Source organism: Urocampus carinirostris, chromosome 6, assembly GCF_059441175.1.
Source record: "Urocampus carinirostris isolate Australia breed hairy pipefish chromosome 6, RoL_Ucar_1.0, whole genome shotgun sequence".
NCBI classification, from domain to species: Eukaryota; Metazoa; Chordata; class Actinopteri; order Syngnathiformes; family Syngnathidae; genus Urocampus; species Urocampus carinirostris.
This window is the reverse complement of record NC_142354.1, coordinates 36,553,622-36,568,877: the sequence shown is the minus strand read 5'-3', so window position 1 is coordinate 36,568,877 and position 15,256 is coordinate 36,553,622. Positions and strand designations below refer to the sequence as shown.

Genomic DNA, 15,256 nt, shown 5'->3' with positions numbered 1-15,256 from the left:
ATCTCTCTTCTTCTCTTTCTTTCTTCTCTTTTTCTTTCTCCCTGTGTCTTTTTACATTTTGCTCTCTCTTCCTTTTTTCAGGTTTTCTCTCTTTTTTTTCTTTTCCTTTCTCCTTCTTTCCCCTTCTCTATTTATCTCTTTCTATTTCTCTTTTAATCTTTCTTTCTCTTTCTTTCCGACTCTCTCACTATTTCTCTTTCTTTCCATTTTATTTCTCACATCCTGTCTCTCTCTCTCCCTCTCTCTCTCTCTGTCTCTCTCTCTCTCCCTCTATTTTCTTTTTCTCTTTGTCCCACCCACTTTACTGCTCCCTTCCTCTCTTTCTCTTTTTTTCTTTCTCTCTAATCTACTAGTCCGGCCCCCGAGAGAATGTTTGTTCTATCGTGTGGCCCCTGAGTTAAAATGAGTTGACACCCCTGGACTAATAGAAACTTCTGAAGAAAAAAAAGAAACACACACAAAAAATAGTCACGAACCCAAAAAAACACAGTACAGAAACACAAATTACTACAGTAAACAGAGGTCTTTTATTTGGGCTGGGTTTGGTACATGGAGATTTGGGTAGTGAGGCAACAGTTACTTACAAAACCAGAGACAACAACAATAATCCAAGAGACAGGCAGGGGTTAGGTGTTCTAGTTATGCCAAGCAGCATAAGCAACAGGCCAAGAGTTAATCAGGAGGCACTGGAAGAACAAGGAGCTGAGACAAGGGTGCTTGAAACATGACAAAGAAGACAACTAACTAGGAAGCTACTAAGGGGATGGAGTTTTTACTGTATACAGGGAAGAGGACGAGTGTTAATAGGAGGAAAAACCGTGAAGAAATCAAGATAAGTGACCACAGCTTTAAGGAGTAAAATGAACCTAAAAGTAAGTAGCCACATAAGATAAGAGAGAGAGGGTGTGAGAAACAAAATATTCTTTCTCTTTGCACATTGGGCACGGGAAGACTGGTGAAGATTTTCTTTTTAATTTTGGTAGGATAATAGTTGTGACACTACATAATCTTGAGTGTAAACCTTCTTATGTGCAAAATGTGCATACGCAAAATGTCTCTGCCAACCATCTGCAAGACCACCGATACGCTTACAGGGAGCATAAAAAGCTCATTTAAGAATGGACTTATAATTTTAAGTGGATGGTGCTAGTCCATCCTTTCCCCTACAGATGGTTTTAAGCTCCATCGAGTGGAGGCTCACTTTGGAAAATTGCTGCTGATGTAGAACCCACAATGCCTTGCAGCTGTGGAAACGGGGCCGCCGGCCAGCACGCTACAAGTACATGTAAATACGAGCTTCTGGCTAAAGAGCTCGTAAACGGACGGCGGCCCGAGAGAGCGACGGTGGCGGAGCCATGAGGAACAGCTGCTGGGGGACCCTTTGGATGTTTTTATGCTTTGGAGGGACATGGTTTTACTGTGTTAAGGAAAAGGGATTTATGGGATCTGTCCTGTTCTCCCTGGGAATGGTGCTGCATGACTCGTAATAAAGTCAGAGACATATGTATGAAAATACAATGGGATAAGGATATAAAGTGAAGAAGGATACAGTGCTTTACAAAAGGATTGGTCCCCCAAGAACTTTTTTGCCATATTGCCATATTTCAGGCTTTAAACTTAGATAGAAACATTGAATATTTTTCCTAAGAATCGACAACCAGGGTTGGGTTGGGTTACTTTAACTGGATTACTTTCAATTACTTTTGGATTACTCCTATACCAAATATGCTAATAAAAGACAAAAGAAACTAAATATGAATACAATTACTAAACTTTGTGCAGGCTTGGGGAGTAACGGAATACATGGAACGGCAACAATGATGTCGGCAAGCTGTTTGGATTTGTTTTCATTTTGTTTCTGTCGCATTTTATGTTAGTTTTGCCGGAGATCAAAGAGATCAAAGCCGGGAGAGAAAGCTTACCACGTGTTGTGAGTCATCATTTTATTCATATTTAGTTTATTTTGTGTTTTATTAGCATATTTGGTATTGGAGTAATCCAAAAGTAATTGAAAGTAATCCAGTCAAAGTAACCCTACCCAACCCTGATGACAAAGTCTCTTTCCCATACTGGGGTAGATGACTTTGATGTCGTCAGATATAAGGAGGAAGATGAGGACGGTTAACCGTGGTTTCTACAATCACGGTATGGTTTTTTTAACAGACCCGTTTACTCTGTTGCGAGCGTGTTGCTAGTAGCGTTTTGCTACCCTTCACAGGCAAGGTTTGGGATGAAAGTTATAATATTATAATTAAAGCTTTGAAAATCCTCTCGCTGTACCGTCTTTCTTTGTAAATATGTGTAACCGATGTTTAATATGTATTTGCACCTGCATATTTTTGTAATGTATTTATTTGATACACTTTTTCTGATATGTTTTGCGAATTAAAAAAGAGGGGCGGAGCAAACACGGGCTGACGGGAAGTGGGGTAAAAGTGAGTGAGACCTGTTGTCGTGGCGGACAATAGTGGATGTATATTTTTCCCACCCTTACCTTTGGAAATATAGACTTTTTTTCCTTGGATTAGTTTCAACGGGTATCCGGACTCTGCAAGTCTGCATCAAACCTTTAGTACCGGTATCATTTTCTGTTCATTTTGCCGGCTGTGGTTTTTGGACTGTGTACTTTATATTCAGTTGCAATCGCGGGACTCAAAGCCGAGTTTGGGCTAATTTTGTGATTGTGTTACATGTTTTAATGTGGGCGCATGCGGCTTATATACAGGTACGGCTTGTGTAAGTACAAAATCGTTTTTCCTCTTAAAATATGGTGGGTGTGGCTTATAATCAGGTGCGCTCTATAGTCCGGAATTTACGGTATATTCCCCCCTAGAGTTATTACTTTGTAAAACCCCCATTTGCTGCTATCATATTCACAAGTCTTTTTAGGTTTGTCCGAATCGGCCCTTGACACATGCGTGACCTAACCCTGTGACCTCACCATGACGGACGGCAGCAAACTGTATTAAACAGTAGGTTTGGCCATTAAACAGTTTTTAAAAAAAATAACTCAAAAGCTATATTATTCAACACAATTAGCAGTGACTAGTCAAACGAATATGGTGCAGATTTCGAATATTGTGGCTTGTCTGAAAACACAAAGAGCGCTATTTTAAGAAACTGAGAAGAGCATCAGCAGGGCTAGCTACACCCATGCAATCTTCTTTCTGACATATTCACAGATCTAACTAAATCATCAGTCTGCTTGTTGTCAGTCCACACCATCTCTACCACTTTATTGTAAATATCATAAGTAAATAATAAGTATCCCCATACACCGACCCTAATCTAAAAGCTTATAAATGTCTAAATACTTACAAGTTCTTCGTAGCTGGTACGCGTTGCCGCACTTTGTTGCGCCTGACTTTAAATGTACCCCTCGCACAAACGTTACTTAAATGACTTCAAATCAAAATGTTTGGGGAACGTGATAGAAGAGTTAAGCACAGGGCATTTGCACCTTGGATAAAAATAACTTTTGAGTATGTTAAAGTGACATTTTATCTTCTGAACATCCGTTTCCCGTTTTATCCATTGAGAATTTAACAGTTCATTTCAGCGTAATAAGCTTTATGGTAGAGAACATAAGTTTTCAATTCATGTGCTCTTTGGGAACATATTGTTTTGAATCGCTGGTTAATCGAAATAAAAGCAGCTAAATAGTAAGAAATGGCAACAATAAGACACTACATAGCTAGTTAGCGCTAGCTTACCTATTATATTGAGTGTTTTTGACGTGTGACTCATACCTGCTATACATAAAATTGCTCAGAAAAACATCAATTGTACCTTGTAAAATCCTGGAATAATTTGAGGGCTACGAGTCCCTCCGTTTAATTTGCAGATATACATTGTCAAATTATGTCTTCATCAAAACGGAAACGATAAAATTCGGGTTAGAACCTTGCAGGTTGGCACAGCAATTCACCATCATATAAAGTGGTTCTTTTTCCTCGCATTCTCCCTGACTAATTAGGAGTTGCTCTTATGCACAGTCGTATGACTGTAGACAGTAAATGAGGTGACGATAGTTCTACCCAACAGATGCGTAACAAAACCTAATGTCATTAGGGGACCAAACCCCCAAATTCTAACCTTCAATGCCGAGCAGGGAGGCAACGGGTAACATTGTTGTAAGTCTTAAGACTGAGGCTAGAACCAGCGACCTCTCAGTCGAAGGGTGGGCAATAACCTCAGGCCACTTTTTCTAGTAACTGTAGAACCAAAAATTCCACTTTATCCGAAAATGACAACATGGAAATGTTTTTCTCACACGATAAACAAAACTACATTAAATCAAATAATACTTACTCTAGCCTTTCGTCAACTTAATGTTTGACTTGGTCTAAAGATGTGGCAGAACTCTGCTCCTATTTATGAACATCATTTATCTTCCCAAATCAGCCGTCTAATTTAATTAGTTGAACTTACAATCTCCGTCCTTTCCATTATCCCCACATGATTAATTTGAGGAGGGGGAAATGAATAGCGCGTTTGTATTCAGGCTAGCTCGCCCTCTCTTTTCAAAATGTGACCGTCCTTGATGAGGCAGCCTTCATTTTAAAGATTGCCGGAAAACCTTTGTTGCGTCTTTATTTTCGTTGCCTAACAGAATGGAAATGGGTGCTTTTATGTTGCAGTAACAGAAACGGCAAATGATAAATCAAGGTGAGATTTTATGATAGGGTTTAGCAAACATGCCTCTTGTTTGTACATATTTCAGGATTTGTTCTTGTGGCTTGTATATGAACCTACTATCTAAAACTGACAAACTATTTGGGCTTCAAATTTCATCAATCCTGGCCACACTGTGAACTTACTTAAATTTACACTTTTTATTATTTAGTGCCATCACCAAATTGAGGTGTCTTGGAGCTGTCAAATAGAAAGAGGGGTCAGAACCAGAAATCATTGCCTGGAAAGTTCAAACCACAGCCTTGCCAGACTCAAACACATATGGAGGGACAAGAACATAGGAGTGAAATCAAAGTTTAGACTTATACTAGCGATGGTGACTTCCGCCTTCCTCCACGTTCGAGACACATGGACTCTCACAGCAAAACTGGAAAAGAAAATCCAGGCCTTGGAGATGCGATGCTACAGGAAACTTCTAGGCATCAACTACTTAGCCCATGTGTCAAAAGAAATGAATGTGCACAACACCATCAAAGGGCACATTGGACCCTATGAAGAACTGTTGTCAACTCTGGGCAGACGGAAACATCAGTGGTATGATCATGCCATAAGATCACCAGGACTGACCAAGATAATTCTTCAGAGCACAGTCCAAGGGGGCAGGAGGAGAGAAGGACCCAAAAAGAACTGGGCTGACAACATTAACGAATGGACTGGAGCCAACTTTGCCACGACCTATGAACAGGCCAGAGACCGTCAACAGTGAAGAAGGCTGTCCCGAGTTGTATCCTCATTGGTCCCCCGACGACCCATGCGGTTAAGGGATCCATGAACCGTGAACTGAATAGGTATCACTGTAAAACTAAAAAACAAACTCTTCATAAACATTTTCAGGATATTTTAATTTTCAATTTCACTCATTGGAAATAATATGGAAATACTGGCGTCTACTTGCTCTACGACTAAGTCGTGGAACTGAGCAAGCGTGTTGATAAGAGAGTACTCAGTCGGTTTGGACACATGAAGAGGCTGGATGAGGAGCGAATGTTGAAGAGGATCTTCAGAGCAGAAGTCAATGGAAGGAGACCAAGAGGAAGGCCGCGATTGACTTGGATGGATGGTGTTATGAGTGCACTGCAGGAAAGAGGTCTAAATATAATGGAAGCTAGAGCTCTTGTTGGTGATAGGAAGGAGTGGAGAGGTGTTGTGAAAGGATAGTGGGATTGTGGACGCGTTCTTAAGGATGGGCTGGGCAACCGTATGATGCGGGAGGGGTAAACCAGTGAAAGCTGTCGGGCCCTGCTGTTGAACAAAAGCGTCTGTTGTGTCACCCTGACCGGAGTGACATGGCCGCTTTCTGGTGTCCCATTTCATCTGGAGGGACGAAAGCATGACCAACTTAGGTGCCAAGGTGCCCAACTTGTTTGGGGGTTTGGGCAATTGGGTTGGCCATGGTCCAAAAATGTTTGTGTGTTTTTTGCTGTTTTTTTCCCCTTTTATTTTCTTTATTATTGTATGTGTTTGTCTTGCTGTCGGTCACCCCTCTTGAGGGATATGACCAAGGTAGATAGATAGATAGATACTTGCTCTGAGCTGTGGCTTTGCGGATGTCACAGTCCACAGGCACCATGTGATATGTCGTGTTAAGTCCAAGCACTCTTTTGACTCGTTTCCTTTTAGAGGCTCAGATATGTGACGCATTGAAGGCCATGAGTTTGACACTTGTAATTTAAACCTCTTTCAACCTCTAATATATACAGACGTTTTGGTTTGTTTTGTATTTCAGAGTATTTTGTTTGAAACGGACCATTTTTTCAAGTACGTTTTCACACATTTTTACACAAATTGCAATATTTTTAAAATGTATTAATTGTGAAGTACATCACTAACCACTTGTAGCGTCCGGATCCTCTCTGGACGATTGTAGACTGACACTTCATTGTATTTTGACACATGTGAACTCATTTGTGTAGTTTACAATGACGTGAGCGACGTGACCTGCCGCCACGCCGTCGTTCCCCAGACACCAATATTCATATGTTCGTGTCGCAGTGTTTGGCGACACGCGAGCCGCGTTTGTTTCTCTGGCTCGGTTTCAGCTTTCCATGTGTGCGTTTTATGGAAATGCGGCCATGTGCTGGTCTCGAGGTTGTGTGCATCCGTAACTGGATACCCGTGAGTTCCTCTTAGCGAGGGATTGATTGCTTTATTGGGCAGGTGACTGCAAACAAACCTTGTCTTTGATGCTCACTTATTTACAGATTGTTGACGAGGTCATTAGTTGTTTTTAAAGAAGCACAACTTACTTTGTCAAAGTTAACAGGTTAACGCTATAATGCAGGGATCAGGAACCTTTTTGACTCAAAGAGCCATTAAAGCAAAGTACAGGGTTCGTACTTGTACTTGAAATCCTTGAAAATGTTTCAATTCTAATTTTGTGTTTTCAAGGTCAGGAAAATAAAGTGCTTGAAAATGCTTGAAATTGTTGCCATTGCCATGTTTCTTGGCACTCTGACTCTATAGACCACGCAATAAATGAATAGTAAATGTTAAACAGACTGCATTTCTATAGTGCTTTTCAAGTCACTGAAGACCTCCTAAAGCGCTTTACAATGTGTTTTACACTCACCCATTCACACACACATACACACATCGATAACAGTGTCAGACTTGCACGGCGCCTACCTGCTTATCGGGACCATTAGGGCTTCAATCTTGCCCAAGGACACTTCAACATTTAACTTGGAGAAGCCGGGAATTATAGATTCGACCTCTTTGTCTAAAGAAGAGCATTCTACCTGAAGACATTATTTTAAAGCGCGGGGAAATGACACCGCCGTGCTTGCTTTGGTGGCTTGTCATTGTGGCATTGTTATATAATACGTCACAATAGAAAACAATTTTAGCTTTTTACACACTGAACAGATTTAAAGTCAAACAGGAACACAAAATCCCTGTAAATGAAAAACAATAAAATATAAATTTAAAATATTAGATCTTCAGTGCTATAAATAAATGATGAAATGCACAAATATAACTCTTTACAATTCTATTTTGACCGATTGTCTTAAAACCCCACAAAAAATTTAAACTAAACTAAACAAAACAAAAAGCAAAAGATCATCAGTATCTAAGATTGAAAGATTGAATTCACTCTGTTTTGGAGGAATCAATATAATTTAAATTTGGCTCATTTTTCTGCTTTTTATACAAGGAGAACTTTCTTATTTTTTCTTTTTTTTTGTCTTCCGTATTGAATTAAACTATTCCCCAACACCTATGGAGCCCTTTCAGTGTGACATAGCCAACTTGTGTGTGCATTGTTGAAGCAGAATGGTATAATCCATGCCATTTTTAGCAGCCCATTAACACAAAAAGCTGTTAAATCATAGATTAATAGGAAGAGCTGAAAATAGCTCAGTGCATGTGCTAGCAGCAAGAAAGCGACTTTATTTGACGTTTGATGATTTCAAGGTGGTGCGGAAGCACAGTACAAAAACACAAATAAGTGAGTTGCCATTATTTGTAAGCCATTCCAACATTTGTCGTTGAAGTCTTCATGCTTGTCACCGATCATCAGTCATTTTTTCATAACTTACGCAAACTATACGCTTAAAAATGTATTAAAAAAAAAGGTAGACGTCACTGTTCTGTTCTGATGCATTTCATTGACCTTAAACTTTAAATCTTAAAGGCACGGTGGTCAGATATTACTCACTGTGGCTTTAAAGACATTTGTTCTTATCATCCGTAAAGGTAAAAAAAGCACTACTGCTGCTAGTGGTAGAAACACAGTGTTGCACTCCTGGCCAGATGTACCATGATTTCCGGACAGTAATACGCACCTGACTATAAGCCGCATGTGTCCACGTGCATCCACCCAGCCTTCAAGACTGTGTTCTAGTTCCAGCCACCTGCTTTTGCTACCCATAAAAGCTTTTTTTTTAATTTAATATTTAATATTTTACATTGCTCCAGGTCTTCCTTCTGCTGTTTTTTAGCTTCTCACCATAGATTCTTTAATGTGACTTTTATGTGCAGCAGCTGCTTTCCTCTTCATCAGCTAGTTAGATGGCATTTAATTTGAAAGCTATGTCATATGCTTAATTTAATTTAGGTACAAAGCGCGTTGCCTTGCCTTAAACATCTTCAATGTCGTCGCGTCTCACTCTTACCTTTTCTCCTCGAGGACCCGACTCCTGCTATAATGGAAAATAGATGTATAAATCTATCTTTGCGCTCCCTTCTTCCCTCTCCAACACCGCTAAACCGCCATCATCATATGGCAAGATGATCGAATACTCGGGTCTTTTTATCATCAGCCTCGAGCCACTTTGCTTACATACAAAGGCAGAAAAGTGATGGCCCGCAAAAACCAACATACGCAGCTGCGCAGTCTTTTATTATGACCTATAGAATGCTGCGGTTGCTGTCACTTTCTACTGTGTTGAACGAATGCCCCAGCCAAGGACTTTCATGTGCGGTCAGAAGGGGGCGCAGGCAAAAACACAGTCCAACTTGTATCCATAAATCCCGGCCGGCATCCCACCGGTTGTTGCATCCCACACGTGCTTTTTTAATATGAGCTTGGAGTTGACGCTGACCCGTGTGCCCTGAACTAATGGTAACGGCCATCGAACGCAACAACATGCTAGCGTTTAGCATGCTTGGCGCACAGAGCAGAAAGGTCGCTGGCCACCCACTTTGAGGTAATCATAAGTAATGCGAGTGATATTCCAGCTGATTTTGCATGGGGTACTTTTCTTTTTTAAGGATGGTAGATAATACAGAAGTGGCATAGCGAATTAGTGGTTAGCAAGTCTTCCTCTAATCATGGAACACAAATGCCTCCCAGAGCACGAACAAGACACCAAATAACCAACTGTGTGCTGACTGTTAAGACCCCTAATGGATTAAACCTAATACCGTTCATTTCCAACCATTTAAGAATTGGGAATGGAAAAAGCATATCATAGCTCAAAATCGTATGAGTAAAAGGGAAAACTCGAAATTGGTATATATTAAAAAAGTTAGAGATGTGCAGCAACTGTTCCATTAATCAGGGTTCGGATGGGTGCCTGAAATCCTTGAGAATGTTTGAGTTTTAATGTTTTGTTTTTGTTTGCAATGTGCTTGAATTTTGGGTGAAGTGCCTGTAAACCGTTGCTAGAGTTCTTCTTTAAAACACTATTCATTTCCAACCATTTTAGAATTACGAATGGAAAAAAATATATAATATTTTGAAACATTAAAATATTGTTTTCTTTCTGCCAACCAATGTTTGTAAAGGGACAGTGTTCATTATGTAGTGCTTCCCAGTAATAAAACTAACAATATTAATTTGAATATAAGCAAACACACATACTATCATATAAATGTTCATTTTTTAATACTCAGCGTTAAAGATATTTGCATTTATTTTGCATAACATGATACTTACATAGAGGGCTTTCACATTATAGTCTGCCATCTTCAGGCTACGGATACCCCATAAAAACAAAACCTTGTGAAAGGCTGGTCAGAAAAAAGAGGGAGGAAAAGGGTGCAGTTCATCTACTTTGAGTCTCATCAGTTTGTAATCTTGCTTGTGGTTTTTAGCACTCGTTTTAGTTGCACTAAACATCTAGTGGTTAAATAATACACACTGTCCTTTAAAGGGGAGACTGGCTGTAGAATATGGCTGTACCTTTTGAACAGAGGAGCAGCTGTGTGCCTGCAAGGGAAGACTGGTAATCTAAGTGGTAGGGGTGGGGGGCACAACGTGCAATTTCCAAATACGGTAAACCACTGCCCCGGCGCTTCAAGCTGTTATTTGGAGAGAGGAAAATACAGCAACAGCGAAATGAAATAACAATGCCTCTCTGTATCTGTTTGTTTGTTGACCTTGCCAGTAGTGCATGATGACTGCTGATTACTCCCATAAAAAAGAGATACAAATCAGTGCTGGTAGATCAACAATTATGTCATCTGTGTTTACTGTTGTGTATCCACAGCGCCTTCCACTGTTTCTATCATCCACCAAGTGAGCCGGAGCGTCGACAGCATCACTCTGTCCTGGTCCCAGCCGGACCAGCCGAATGGGGTCATCCTGGACTATGAGCTGCTGTACTATGAAAAGGTATGCCATGATGCACTTTATTTCCCGCAGCCAACAAAAGGTTGGTTATTTTTATTAGCGATAAGATCAGTTCTTTACATACTGGCTTGGGTTTTGGCTTTTAAGGTAATCCCAAATTCCTAAACATGCAAAATGTGAGGGAAATAGTACATGGTTCTTGCATAAATCTTTACATATTCAAACAGTATATTCAATTTTTTTCCAAGATAATGCTTTTTGAAGACAGCTTATCTTGTCTTTGTCATCATGAGCTGTGACGTCATCAGATGAACACCAGCACCCTAGCAAGCCAGTTGCCATATTGTTTACGTGTTATTTAGTTGAAGAGGTTACTAGTGTTTCAATTGAAAATTTAATATTTTATGTGTAGAATGCCTATGCGTTCTGTTGCAGCTATGGTACAGAATAGAGCGAGCTTCCAAAAAGAGGCTAACTGGAAAAAGAAAAAATAAACACACACGGAGAGCCGCCAACAGAAGACTAACCAGGACCAATCAACAAAAGGTGGCTGGCATAAAAACACGAGGCTAGCAGATAAAAACACATGCACTGAGCAACAATGCTAACCAGGAACCAACACTAAAATAATAATAATAATAAAATGTGGCAATAGCTATGTTGACAAAAGTGAAACCGGCCGCGAATAAACAAACCAAAGAACACGGCAAAACCGGCACTAATCCTAGGCTACCTGATCAAAAAACACATGGTGAGCAGCCTGGCTAACCGGGAACCAATAACAAAAAGCAACAACTGTTACGGTGATAAACGCAAAGCTGGGTGGGAATGAATCAAGGGACACAGCAAAACCGGCGCTAATGCCAGACTAGCTGGCCAAACAACACACGGTGGGCAGCCATCGAGCGCCGACCAGGAGAAAACAAAACAGGAAATCACATGACATCACAGCTCTACAGCAAACAAGCCAGATGGGTCAATTTTTTAGACTGAGTCCCCCTGTCATGCGTAATATTTTGCAACATTATTGCATAATCGTGGGGAGGAACATATACTGTGCCTATTTAAAAATGATCAAACATTTCTGTTTGAGAAGACCTTTATTAACATGTAGACAACAGGAGGTGGGCCACTGCACAGTGAAAATGCGTAAGCACTTTGCAGGGTTGTCATAAAATGCACCTAGGCTAGTTGACGTCAGCCATCAACGTTTTCCCTGAATGCCTTTTTAAAACACGAAAAAAAATATAATTCCTTCTTTGTCGGAAAAAAACATTCATGACTACTCTTCAGATTGAAAATTTCACTCAAAAACCTTCACTGTGTATGACAGGCAGTTAGAACCTTGACCACATCCATTCAATCGAGTCCCTTTTCATTTATATCTTTTCTACCAAATAAAAAAAGTGTTGAATGAACGGAATTTCTAACTTTTTGCCAGGCCTTGAGGGTATTTATATTCCTTTTTTCTAAAGAGTCATAAGACCTTTTGGTCTTATTCATCAGTTATATTTTCAGTGGAAAGTTTCCTTTAGTTACATATTTTGAATGTGATTCCAATTCAGAAAAAAAACAGCCAACACTCATTATGTAATATATTTACCCTCACCCCAGTTATTCAGTATGAAGAGTCTGAATTTCTAATTTAAGTATGATAATGCATGTAAGTTTGTGCAGCCCATAATTAGTCTTATTCACTGTCCTCACATAGACAGAAAAAGAAAAGAACAAACATAGTGGGCTCTGAACAGGATTGCTCAAGAGACGTGTAAGCAAAACAATGCTGCACTGACTGCTTGTCGTTTTTTTATTTCGTGTTTTTATTTTCCAAGCAACACTCACTCTCCTAGGAGCACCGCCAGTCTAGTTGCAGTAGACGTGCAGTAGACTTGCACTTGCCGGTGAATACAAACAAGCGTGGGCACGCATAACAGCAAAACCTGTCAAATCAATTGTCTCGGGACCCCTGCAGTGGGCCTCGAGTGTTTGCTGACTGAAGCCTAGGTAGATATATGGCATCGGATGTGCCGGCATGCTCCGTGAAATGATTTGGTTAGTCTCACTAACGTTACTCGTTGCATATGTGGCATTACCTTGACTTTAAAAATAATCTCAAATTCTTAAAATTGCACAATGTGAGGAAAAAGTACATTGTTTTTTTGTATATATATATATATATATATATATATATAAATATATATATATATATATATATATATATATATATATATATATATATATATATATATATATACATAGCTTATCAAAAAACATGCAGTAAGCAGCCAAGCTATCCTGGAACAAACAAAAAGTGACAACAGCTATGACGACAAACGTGAAGCCATCCGGGACCCAACAAAGCAAGGAAAATGGCAAAAATGGCGCTGCACCAGGCTAGCTGATCAAAAAACATGCAGTGAGCAGCTAGGCTAACCGGGAACCATTAATAAAAACAGCAACTAACGCAAAGCTGGCCAGGAATAAACAAACCAAGGGACACGGAAAAACCAGTGCTTACACTAGGCCACCCAGCCAAAAAGCACGTCAGGTAGCCAACGAGCGCCAACCGGGAGCAAACAAAACAGAAAAACTCTCGGGAGCCCCTACCTTTACATGGTGTTAGTGGGGGAAAAAATATACCAACAGCGACACACATAGCTAAGAGCACAAAGAGAAAGCCACCATCGCTTTGTTAGTTTTTTTGGGGTGTTATAGACCCATGACAAGCAGAAACATAGGCAGGGCTGCCCAAAAAAGGGATTGTATTCAATAATGAAAGGATGTTCAAAGTGACGAACAAACACGAACCAAACAACAAAATGTCAAAAACAAGTCCAAATCAAAACAAAAGCCGAAACTGGAAATGGAAAATGCAAAGAGCAAAGTAACAAAGAAATTAGAAACAAAAACAAACCTGGTGTGGCGGTGGAAATGAAAATGACCCAAGAACGTGCGCTGTTCAAATTGTTCTTTTAAAGGGGTGAGGATAATTACGGACAGGTATGGGATATTGGACACAAACAATCTCACAACCTCCTGGTCAGACCCTACCACGCCTACCTCCAAACAGAAATGAGCAGTGCAATCACTGTTCAATTCAAATGCTGACCTCACATGTTGTGTTAACGGGATTCACCATTTTGAAAGTGTTGTGTTCCTTCAATGACATCACAGCTGTACAGCAAACAAGCCAACTTTGCGACTACATTTCTCAAATCCCCCGGCACAGGGAATATTTTGCAACATATTTGCTTGATTTTGGATGTTCTGTAAATTCTGTATAGAAATACCTTTAAAGCTGTGGTAATGTCACTGACTGATGAACTGACCGTTTCTACATCAGGACCAGTCCGAGTATAACGCCACCGCCGTGCGCAGTCAGACCAACACGGCGGTCGTGGGCGGGCTCAAGTCGGGGAACATCTACGTCTTCCAGGTGCGAGCACGCACCGTTGCCGGATTTGGACGGTACAGCGGAAAACTTTACTTCCAGACCATGACGGAAGGTGAGTGGCTAAAACCGACTGGTGGAACAGTATCCCTGGCGGCTTCTGAATCATAGTCCTACGCAAAGTATTAAAACACAAAGGGCAGTTCTGTTTTTTTAGTCGTATTTTATTGTTATTTTTTTGTAGTATTACTTAACATTTTATGTAGATTAAACGTGTTTTACTTCAAAAATCTTGATTGCCTTCTAAAAAGCCCGTAGACCCAGATAGAAGGTTTCCTTAAAATAATATTAAATGAATTTTAAATTTCTATACTCTTGATGTATTTATTTTGTACATATTCTGAATAAAATAAAACAATAGTAATATATATTTTTTGTAGCATTACTTAATATTTTATGTAGATTAAACGTGTTTTACTTCAAAAATCTTGATTGCCTTCTAAAAAGCCCGTAGACCCAGATAGAAAGTTTCCTTAAAATAATATTAAATTAATTTTAATTTCTATACTTTTATGTATTTATTTTGTACCTATTCTGAATAAAATAAAAAAATAGTTGTTTTTTTTGTTTTGTTTTGTTTTTTGTTTTGTTTTTTGCTGTTGGACATGCATGCCTTTCGTATGGCCACAAATAAGGTAGCCAATATCAGGATTGATACCTCAAAGTTGGCCTGTTTTCTGACATCTCTACTGAATATACATTCGAAAGATTTTGAACTATGATGAAGTCCATTTCGCAAATATAAGCTTATTAAGCAGAAAACCTCAAGATACTAGGAAAATAGCTATTTAGGGGATTGATTTATAGTTTTGTGAACAAAATCTCATTTTTTTGACACAGCAATACTATTTCCGTGCCCTCTTAAAGAATATATTTACACATTGTGCATTTGGGGAGTTGGTTTTCTATTTTGCTTGATTGTAGAAAGAAGTGCTCCTCGTGTTCATTTTTTTAAAAACTAGGATCCGCTTGCATGAGCACTCCCTGGTGTACATCCAGGAGATGGGCTGTCTCGAAAGAATTTGCAGAAACCACAAGATACTAGAAATAGTCCTGGTAAATTACTTTTCAGAGAATGAATTTATTGTATTGTA

At 39.6% G+C, this 15,256-nt stretch overlaps 1 protein-coding gene across 4 annotated transcripts in view; it reads left to right on the top strand.

The window, feature by feature from the left end:
* The window catches only part of ephb2b (eph receptor B2b), a 243,835-nt gene that overhangs the window by 190,981 nt on the left and 37,598 nt on the right, over positions 1-15,256 (top strand). For all 4 annotated transcript variants that reach the window (XM_088338893.1, XM_088338891.1, XM_088338892.1 and 1 more), the window contains exons 6-7: positions 10,629-10,753; positions 14,055-14,217. In XM_088338893.1, coding sequence (XP_088195019.1) covers positions 10,629-10,753; positions 14,055-14,217 — 288 coding nt within the window. The remainder of the gene's footprint in view (positions 1-10,628; positions 10,754-14,054; positions 14,218-15,256) is intronic.